The following is an 11,181-nucleotide window of genomic DNA, read 5'->3' on the forward strand; positions in this document are numbered from 1 at the left end:
CAGAACTTCAAGAGAGTCTTTACAGCAGGGTCTCCTTCGTTCAAACTGCAGCGGAACATAGTTGGTAAAGAATCTCAGCTCTCTCAATACTCAACACTGGCCACATGCTTCAGAGGTAAACTCAGATCTGAAAAGAGGCCCCTATAAGCTCCGCCAAATCATGGGCACAAGGTACAAGTAGCTGCCACCAAACTGCACCCAAGAAACAAAACTTAAGGCTCAGACCTTGAATGGCTGCTCCTCTACCCCTGCCTTTGATGAGGCTTGGTTGGGTGAAGAATGTGGGCAGAAGGCCCCCTTATATAGTGGGGAGGCAGTCTGCCCTCCCCCTTGGATCAGACCAACCTGGAGGAGAAAGCTGCTGGCCTGCCTGCTCCAAATGGCAGACCAACAATGGCTGACCTGATCGGGCCATGTTGAAGGCATATCAACCTAGATCTGCCCCATCTGTGACATACCTGCTGCTCCCATGTAGCGATATACCAAAGCTATCAGCCTTCACAAAAGCTCTGTTGCCATCCCATGCCTGCCCTTCATGAGCCTGTCAAAAGAGTCCTAAGATGGGCATTAAAATACAGCCCTGCAGATGGTAGCCTAGATCTACAGCCCTATGTCCTCTTCACATAGTGGCTCCCATATAGGCTTTGTCTATTCTGATATTTTTTATAATAAAAGTTCCTTGCTCAATTTCTACTGCACTGTTTTGATCATCTATAGTGATATACTCTGCATCTTCACCCAGGTGACTTGAGTGGGAGGGAATGTCCTTGTGAAGGTCTTCTCTTGAGTGGGAGGGAATGTATTTGTGAAGGCTGTGACCCTTTATGCAAGGGTGTACGATGTATAGCTATACATAGACGTGTCCTGATTCACCCGTCATGAGAGGTTATCTAACCACAGAGTTGTCTCTCGTGCACAGTGATGACTATAGGCAGTTTCCAGTCACAAGAGCTTCATTCATCACGAATCTAATGTCCATAAATCAAAGGATCAGCACACGCTTTTAAGTCACATTATCTTTTTACAAGAAAGGCAGTGAATGCAGCAAAAACAAAACAAAATGATATAGAAGAAAAAGTCTGACATCACACAAACTACTACTCTATTGAGATCCAAGTACAATACAAATCTACAAAACAAGCAAACATGTACAGCAAACCCGCACATTTATGCACTTCGCTCATAAGAAAATAGCACACACCTGAAGATGCTCTCTGGTACGCGTGTCCCACAAATGTATGGTTCGATCTAACCCACCAGTTGCCAAGTACCTGCCATCGGAACTTACAGCCAATGCCAGCACATTTCTACTGGCTTGTCTTTTCTTGCTCTTGTTATTCTGGGCACCTAAAGGTAGTTTTGAGCCCGACACTGCAACTTCTCCGCTAGGCCAATTGTACTTGTCACTCGAACCAGTCTCAATATCCCAATGTACAATTAAGCCATCTTTGGACGCAGCAAAACCTCTCGAATCGTCCTCTGTTAATGCAATCGCTGTAACTGACTGTCTGTGTCGTCTACCTACATTCCTGCCTTCTAAAGGGGCTGCTGACTCAATGATTCTACATAAAACCCACCATCAAATCAGCCTTGGTACAGGAGCCCAACCACAAAACAATATACGTGATACATAAGTTAGTGACAAGGTCCAAATGAAATTCCAAATGCTAAGATATAACAACCAGAAACATGCACCTTGCAGCTCTAAATATGTATTTTATACTAGTTAAATCTTTCCAAAATATGAACAAACACTACTTGCATTGCTACATGTTGGCAGCACTGATTCAAAGATCATTGCTTGCAATTCTTGCACATCCTGAAAGGCGAAATTTCATAAACGTTTAAATTATAAATGCTGAATTGGCAAAAGACAATCATAGCTGCCTTACACGCGTGATACAGCAACTATCTCGATTACAAATGTTCGCTCAAAGAAACAACTACGATCCCATGATTTAGGACAATGTTATCTCATAAAATTTCGAATAGAAGGTTCAGAAAAGACTACTACGAATAGAGAACATGGGTGTTACGCTATTAAAGTCATTTTCAGTATTGAAAGTGGTTTGAGTCCCACTGGCACAACCGCATTCAGAGAAAGCTAGCTTCTTCTCGCAAAGTCTGAAATCGTAGGAACTAGTGACTACAAAATGTAGCCGATGCTTGGGAAACATGGGAAATGCAATGGTCCAGATTGTAAAGTAGATCTCAACAGTTTGTCTCCTTTCTCAATCGAAAGCCTACCTGGCCGCCAATTTACGTTGAACTCGCCCGCTCTCTTCGAGCTGCTCTTGCTGCAGTAAGTCCGCAACCAAGGAGTCTCTTGCCCCTAAGCGTTCATCCTGCCTCACCTCGTCATCTGCCTCTTCCGGTTCCGTCGTTGAAGCTCGGATTTTTTCCAAGTAAGCTTTGGCAACTCGAAGCCGCTTCTCATCGGCAGTTTCATCGTCCTCTTCATTCACTTGGGCCTCCTCATCAAAGCCCTCAGCCCCGGTTTCTGCTCGGTCCTCGTCCTCTGCGCTGCTGATGAGCTCTTCATCGTCAGAGGCAGCTTCGAAGAAGTCATCATCAGCTAGTTTCTTCTGCTTTTTCTTACGACGAGCACTTTCAGGGGCACGACGGGAACGCTGCGTGGGCTTTGGCATGGCTATGGTTGGAGGTGGCTGCCAAGGAGAAGAGACGAAGGCTTTAGAGGGGTATAGTGCCAAGGAGAAGAGATCAAGGTTTTAGAGGGGTTTAGTGCCAAGGTTGTATCCTGTCTTTCCCCTCCTTAAGCAATGGACGGATATCTCATTACACACCTAACCAAACCTTCCCTCTTGGAAAACTCCTCTCACTCGGTGACCTGAGACTCTTTACGTCAGCCAAAAAAGACACGATCCTTTTTTCACATGGCAAGACGCTATTAGCTCCGAAATTTGTGCTGCTTGCCCAACCTTGGGCAGCCAAGAGCACCGCGGGGGGTTTCTTCTTCAAAAGAATTTAATGCAAGTTTAGCTGGTGGGGCTTGAACCCATGACTGTGCACCACATGAGCAAAGTTCTCACTGCCAAACCATGGATGTGTGTATTCACCCCTTGTCTGCCAAGGGCCTTATTATTCAGGCTAGGGCAGGTAGGGCTTTGGTGTGCCTGAGTTTTTCGTCGATGGGTGGGGCAATGGAGGAGCATCTCGTTACACTGACGCAACCCATAGCCAAACCTTCACATGTCCTGCCAGCCAAGCTTTGTTGCCCAACGATGGGCACCTATGTGTTGAGGGTTTTGCAAATTACAAAACCATTTTTAGGCAACCGTGGAAGGGGTGCCCATGAGTGGGCACTCAATTTTTCAAAGCCCACGATAGCCAACTAGCGTGTAATGAGGTGCACCCATTCAAGACTACCTAGGACTCTTTTTGGACGCCCACACATTGGGTTGTATTTGGGCACCCTTTGGCAGTGTGTAAACAGCCTCACCCCTAAGGAGGAGTGACATATCAAGCGGTTTGGCGACCTAAGGTAGCTACCTGTGTTGGATTCCCTCGGGAAAACCATTGATGCTTGTCACAGACATCTAGATGGCCGTGTGAAATTTTTCATATAACAAGTCACAAATCAATGATTTGGCCCCTTCCATTTTTCCTTAAAGCAGTGGCGCACGCGTGCCAACTTAGACAGTTTGGGTGTTCACCCACCTCAACTGGCTACCCCGCAAGTGTTCACCGAAAACATTTTTCTCAGCAATTCATAAAACTTGCCAATGGGGTTCTGGGCTAGTGGTTAAGGCAGGTGGGTGGGTGTGAGCATGCGTCAGTCCGCCGACCACTAGCAAAGCCCCCGAAGGCACCACAAAAACAAATCACAAAACTTAAATCTTTGAAGGTTTTTCTTGAGAGCTTGCATATTTTTTAGCTAAAAATTTTACATATTTTACAAATTGGAGAAAATATTTTCTACAAGTGAAAATGAAAATGTTGCTAGTTCGTCATATTAGTTTACATATTTTCTATGAAGACTACTACCCGTGTTCCACTTTCTTGGGAAGACCTCATTTGTCTATTAGCTTAGGCCATGGGCAATGGTGCCCCTTGTAGATGCTTGGGTGTGTGAGTTTGGGGGGAGGGGGAAAAGAGTGTCTCGAGCATTCTTCTAGGTTGTGTCATCACCAAGGTTCTCTCTTTTTGTTCTTAATACTCGAGTGCAGCAAAAACATTTTGGGTCATTCTTAAGGACTCTCAATCTGCTATTGGTTGTTTTTTTTGTTGCAATGCATGCCTTTGCTTTTCATTGAGTGAGATATGGCCAAGGTCAATGGGGGAAATAGTAATAAATTGGTGGAGATGTCATGGGATCTTAGAATTTCTCATCCATGTGGGCTAGTCCCATGTGGGATGATGATGCATAGTCCAAGAAATAATATTTCCATAAGGGAAAAGTAGGATGAGGTGGCAAAGCATCCATGTGCCAACCCTCCACTTGTCCTCCTAGGCAATATATCAAGCTGGTATGTCTTGTGTTTGTAATCCTAAAAATGCTTCCGTGGTTGGTACTGAATTGGGAGGCGATGGCAAAGCCTAAGAGAATGAGGTAAGGCTGAGGCGAGGAAGGGACAAAAGTGGGAGGAAGAGGAAGGGGAAGTGCTAAGAAGCAATGAGGGAGTAGGGAAAGGGTTGAAGGGAGAGGCAAGGAGGGGGAGGGGCTGAGTGAGGAGGCGAGGGCTCTATGCACTGAGGGAGAGGGAGAGATTATTCTAGGGAAGCACGTCTTATTTTCATTGGTCCGTCTGACCAGGCTGGTGGGTAGCCATTGCTAGACACCACAAACTTAGCCTAATTTTTAGCACTAGATTGCACTAGACTTACCCTCTTTGCAATCCTAGATGGTGAACTTGGTTTTGAAGCATCCAAAGAATAGAGCTGTTCTTTCGACACTTCGTGCCTCTTTTTCCCATTATTTAGTCTTGTATATTACATTATGATCAGCCCTAATACATCCCATGAAATAAAATTTTGATGACGAATAATCTAATGTGAATGTAAGGCAATATATCAAAAGAGGGAATAACAAGAGAAACGACAATCTAAGAAAATAAAACTCAAGTCCCAGCTAAAGATGGACTACAAAAACTTTCAAACATATAAACATGATCAAGAGAAAGCACTTAATGTCAACATAACTAGAAGGGCCACTACATTGAAACAAATACTCTAATGGCTCTCACTTAATTCCTCCATTAGTTTGCTCATCTATACTTCCCATTTACCTATTCAAGTGTCAACAAATTATTCCATGCATAGAACTGAAGCAAAAGATAATTGAAAAGTGCTTTATTTTTCAATTGAGAAAATCAATTGATTTCTTATGTCAAAAGGTGGAGTGCCCCAATTAAGCTAAGGTCGAAGAGATAGCTTCAAAATTTCATGCAAATGGGGCAAGGTCTTACCACTAGGCTACATGAAGATATTGTAAAAGTAGAGTATAAGGATTACAAATTATAAAGCTCATAAAGGGAGGGGAGCTAAGAGGGGAGGTAGGCCCTCTCCTCTTAAAAATAGAGGGACTTCCTCATTATCCTCCTCTTGCCTTTCCACTTCTCCCCCCCTACCTACTATCGACTACACACCTGGCAAAAGGTCTCAAGAAACACCAAGGAAGAAGTAAAGGAATACCATGAAACAACTGGTCCAATCTAGAATGCAAAGAAGCGAGGGATGCCTTCTTCGATAAGCAATAGAGGACAAAAATTTATCAAGGGAAAGAGCCTCCCATGTAATATGATGAGACGAAGAACCAGGTGTGTTTGAATAGTGCAAATATATTTGATCAATCATTTATGTTTTCGAAATATATGCTCTCGATTCGATTTGGAATTCCGTTTACTAAATGTGTATTGAAGGTCTGCAAAGTGACTGGTATTATCCCTCTACCTTATGGGTGGACCCTTCCAAGAACATAGAATGGATCCCGTATTGATATGGTGCGCACCCAATGTTTGTGGAAAGATATGATTGCTCCCTACGCTATAACAGTGTACAATGCAGTAACCTCCATCTTCTTCACTCAATGCACATAGCCACACAGCAACAAATAGATAAAGGGACTGTTGGAGTCTGCTCTAAGGTATTTTGGGATTTGTGAAGAAGGCTCTTCCCCGAGTGTGAAGATTGGTGGTCCATTCGATGTATCTTTTGAAGTTCAACTAGAGTGAGGTGCTTAATAAAGGCTAGGAAATGAGCCTATGATAACGAAGCTTCATCAACAGCACGAGAACAGCACGAGCAACATAGTGCCTCGTTTTCTTGACTTTTTTCCCTTGATTTCTAAAGGCAAATATGTACATATCGGTTGAGCTTTGGAAAGTCTTATGTTTCTCATAAATCTTATAAAAACCAAGCTTTTGTAAAAGCTGAAGCTTCTGCTGGTAATGTTTTACGGGCTAGTATGTGCCCCAGCGCTTTTTGGGATAAAGCATTTATGAATTTCATCTGAAAAATTAAATCAAGTTTATGATCGGTTGTTATTTGATCAAATGTTTGTTTGAATAGTTGTGAAAAATTGAGCTGCCCAATAGATAGAGGAAGTGGCATTACGGGAGATATGGAGTCAAAAAGGGCATTAGGGCCTTCTAATCCGTGTTTAGACTCTAATCCCGCCAGCAGGGGCATAGCAACCATTATAATATCATAAAAAGATCTAATGGATGCGAAGAAGCGTGACTCACGCGTCGGTAGATCAAGCCAAAAGATGGAGACTCTACCAATATGCTCTATAAGATAATACGAGAAGCATCCGATTGGCAAAGAGTCGAGTGTTTCCTGCTGGAACCAAACATATTAAAGTGCATTACCACTTCATTTGTGAGAAAGTCTTTAGAAAAGAGATCAATCTGGCTGACTGTTTGACACAAGAGTACGTCGCGATATCTTCACCAAGCCACTTGCCCTCGATAAGTTTAGACACTTTCGACATTATCTTGGTATTCGTCCATTGCAACATATGAAGGATAGGGTGGTAAGTTGTACAAGATGTAACCAGTGTAAAAGCTTTTGATGCATACTCAGTGTGTTGTGTGCATACGATGAGCATTAATCTTTTGAGTTTTTTAAAGGAAAGACGTGGATGCTAGCATATGCACTTAGAGAAATCACAAAAACATATCTTGTACATGTACGTTGTGCTTATTCAATGTAATTGAAGAGGGGGCATTAAGAATAGTGTGTATTGCACTATTCCATAGAGAGGACTACAAGGGCATAGTGATGCTCCCTAACCCTAACCCTTGTCCATTATGTTCATGATACAAAATGTGTGGGTTGTGTGTGTGTGTGAGAGAGAGAGCGTGAAATGAAAATGTTCAACAAATGAAAATGAGGAGGAAAGGAGAAAAGAAGCTTTTTACGTATAGAAAAATGGAGCCACATTGCTTCTCATAAAGGGTAGAAATGGCCGAGGGGCATCTCTGGCCTTGACATATTGGTGACCAAGGTAGGATTGACTAGGTTGTGCGCATTCTTTTGGCATCCTCTTCACGCAGCTTGAAGGGTGACACCTGATTTGTAACCACGGCAACCGCATGGGGTCGTATGTTGCTCAAGCGCACTTCCAATATCTTGGAGGCTGCCGCTGCCGAGTCGCTGCTAATGCGTCTTACGCACAGTTCCGCCTTACCTTTGGTCGAGCTGCGGTCGCCTCTACTCACCAGTACAATATCACAAGATAGCTCTTCTTTGCTTGTCGATTGCAAGCTTTGCAGCTCTGCATGGCCACCCGCAACCGCCACCCTCTCCCATCGCGCTCCACCATCAACTCTACAACCCTTTCCTCCTTTCCCATTGTGCATTTCCTCGCTGTTGCCCAACCTATCATACCCACGTAGCCTCTGAATCCGTGCACTTGTTCGCCCCTTCACTGCCGCAAACATATCGCTCGATCCGGATGTGGCGCTACAGGACCAAGCAAGCAACGGTTCATTACACCCCCGCCCCAGCGTCGTAAGATCGTAGGCGATATCAGCCTCTTCCTGCCAAGTGCACAACTCGATGTCGTAGGAGAAGACCACGCGCTTCCTTCTTTTCCTTTCGGTGAGCGGCTCTCCTTCCACGACTATTTTGTCTCCGTGGAGGAAGAAAGCAGTGATGGCTAGAGGCACTGGAATACTAGCGATTGGCGACCACCTATCCCGAACGCAGTCGTAAACCTCCGCTTCCTGTACCAAACGAGAGCATCCGTTGTCCTCCTCTGCAGAGCCACCCAATACGAAAACACGGCCCTTGTGTACCACCCACGCAAAGTGAGACGATCTGGGAGTGATCATAGAAGCTAAGCGGTACCAACGTCCGCTCGCTCGGTCTAGTGCCTCTACTGCTGCACTGCTGCTATGCCTGTCGCGTACACGCCCTCCTATTATCAGCACCAGAGAACCAACACTCACACATGCATGCCCCCTCCTGAAAATTTCTCTTCCCGTGTTTTCCGGCAAGCTGCTAATCAGGCGGCATCCGTTTCTCTCCTTGAGCACCTCCCTCAAAGAAAGCACTCCTCTTCGCGTGGCTGGCCCGCTTAAATCAATTTCAAAGCATTTAAACTTCCGATTGCGGTGCTGCTTCCGCTGTGGCGATGTCGACCCTGTTGTCTTTTGGACGTGAACGAGAGCTGTTAAGAAAATCGACGTTGTGGTGGTGATGTATCCCTCTACTCTCCTCTTGGAGCGGAAGCTTTCACATTCCAAGAGACGCTTCCACCGAGAATCGACAGCACGCAGCAATGAGTTGGGAGCGGGCAACAGGCATCGTATGGATATATCATTGGGTAGACCCGGTAGCAATTCCTCAATATGTTCCATGATGTGCAATGAATCGATTCTCTACCTCTCGAAGTAAGGGAACCTTTATAGGGAACCAAAAAGCATCGGGCTGATCAAAAGGAAAAGCCTAAGAGCTGATGACAAGGAAAAGCATAAAAGCCTCTGACATTTGTCCTACTTACGCGCGCGTTCATCATTATATCCTCCTCTTTTAAGCTCTCACTTTGGAAACGAAAACAAAATTTCTTAAACATACATAACAATATCATCACATTAGCATTCAATTTAAAGGTACGCTCTCACTCTTTGATCCCAAACCAATAACATTAAATACTTCAAGAGAAAATAACAAATAGTTCAAGAGAAAATTCATCACCAATTTTAAGGAGGAGCCTTTATTTGAGAATATCTTTGTCACATGTTTTTAAGTATCTTGAACATTGTCCACAAATTTGTACAGAAGCATTTGTGTACATCGATCGATAACATTAGATGACACTTACTCACTTGAGATAACATTAGATGATACAAGGTAACGTTTTATTCACATTGCAAAATGCTACTGCATGTGAATATGGACTTGACAATCCAAGTCTGTCGTATGATAGAGCATGTATTCTTTGGCATCATCTTAATTGTGGAGCTTTGAAAATGCAACATGAAACCCCTTCCTTCTACCTCATGATCTTGAGATTTGTATACATCAAGGTGATTAGAGGGTTTGAATCCAAATTAACATGGTTAGCCCCTAAGGCATGTATATTTTTGTAAACCCACAAGGAAATGGAACCCCTTCTAGTGATTGCATGTGCTATCTTACACCTCCCAAGACCCAAATTTGCTACAAAGATGGTGCATCCTCACTTGAAGATCCTCTGATATAGATTTATCTTGGTTTGTCAAAGGTTCTTGGTCCTTAACACATGGCATAAATTAAGAGGTTTAATAATTTGGTCTATGAACCTCTTCTCCAAAGGTTTATAAAGCTAAGTTAACCTTTTAATTGACTAGTATTTTAGCTCTTGATAATCCCATTTTTATTCCACAAAATAGCATTGAATTACCGATGATCCATCACCATGTGCGCCACTAATAGTGGGTACTCTAGTGTGGGCTCCTCCCCATACATCCGCAAGTTGTGCATGACAATACGGCATTGATGTCGTACTTCTCGCTTGCAATGAGTGCAATGATAATACAACCACTCTGCACTCCTGGGTGTGGGTGCATCATCTGATGAGCTTCCACTCGTCCCTTCCATCTGCACACCCCCAAAATTACAACACAAAATGATTACAATCCACTCAAGATACAAAAAATAGCCACCTATGAGATTTTATGCCTCTTGTTAGATTTAGTGCCATGTACCATCAGTATATACTAACATTATATCCTATTTCATAGCTATATATTGATGCTTGTAGGATATACAGAGTCACTATATAGCGACAGGGCAGCGTCGCTATATAGCAATGCTGAAAGCTAAAAATTAAAAACCCACGCATCGTCGCTCTCACAGCTCTATTGCGGGAAAAGCAAAAAACTCTCCTCCTTTTTTATATTCGATGACCTCACTTTCCTCCAACCTCTTCCCCACACTTCTCATGCCTACCCAGTCCCTCTCCCAACACTTCTGCTCCCTCTCCACCCTTCTCCCTCTCTCCTCATGTGAAAGGACATTTTTCAAGAAGGTGTGTCTCTTTAAGCAATGTAGGTTCATTTTTTGTGAAATTTCAATTTGTGAGTGTTAAAGCATGTTTCTCCTTGCATTGCTAAGCCCATGTGCTAATTTTCATTCTTGATTTTCAGAGTTGAAGGACAAAAAATGAGATTTGGTGAAGGCTAATTTTCATACTTGATTTTTAGAGTTGGACCAAAAACGAGATTTGGTGAAAGAAAAAAGGCTCACCTCTTTCTTTTTTGTATTTCTCCACTTCCTCTTTCCCTTCATTTCGTGCTTTCTCTTTGTTTGTAGGCTTCTCTTTGTCCCCTTAATCCAATCCCTTTGGAAAGTAGCTTCTCCAAACTCCTCCTTTCACTAAAATTAGTTCTCTGAAAAATGATATGTTTCCTCTCTTTTGTAGGGCCAGTACACGAGACACCTCCTCTTCCGAGCAAGATTTTTTCAGGTAAGAAAGGGCTTCCTCTCTTTTCCTATTTTTCTTTTCATGATTGCATTGGCTTGTAGCTAGCGCCTAAAGTGCTAGTTGCAGTGATGGGTGTAGGAACCCTCTCTTCTCTTATAATTGCTATATCCTATAATCTTCAGGATGCATGCTTCACATGCAACATAGCACTTGTAATGCTTTGATGGTCTCATTACAAATCCTTATTTCATAATTTTTTGCTCTCATGTTCAAGTTTAGAATGTGTACTACAACTTGAAGACAAAGTT

General features: G+C 43.4%; 1 protein-coding gene across 1 annotated transcript in view; it reads right to left on the reverse strand.

The window, feature by feature from the left end:
* The window catches only part of LOC147902036 (U3 snoRNP-associated protein-like EMB2271), a 61,235-nt gene extending 58,455 nt beyond the window's left edge, over nt 1-2,780 (reverse strand). The window contains exons 1-2 of the mRNA XM_087375297.1: nt 2,248-2,780; nt 1,202-1,562 (exon numbers count right to left, since the gene is read on the reverse strand). Of these exons, the coding sequence (XP_087231423.1) occupies nt 1,202-1,562; nt 2,248-2,648 (762 nt within the window). The 5' untranslated portion in view covers nt 2,649-2,780. The remainder of the gene's footprint in view (nt 1-1,201; nt 1,563-2,247) is intronic.
* Nucleotides 2,781-11,181: the final 8,401 nt, after the last annotated feature.

Source organism: Dipteris shenzhenensis, chromosome 5 (assembly GCF_047967505.1).
Source record: "Dipteris shenzhenensis isolate YYH24624 ecotype China chromosome 5, Dip_SZ_1.0, whole genome shotgun sequence".
NCBI lineage: Eukaryota > Viridiplantae > Streptophyta > Polypodiopsida > Gleicheniales > Dipteridaceae > Dipteris > Dipteris shenzhenensis.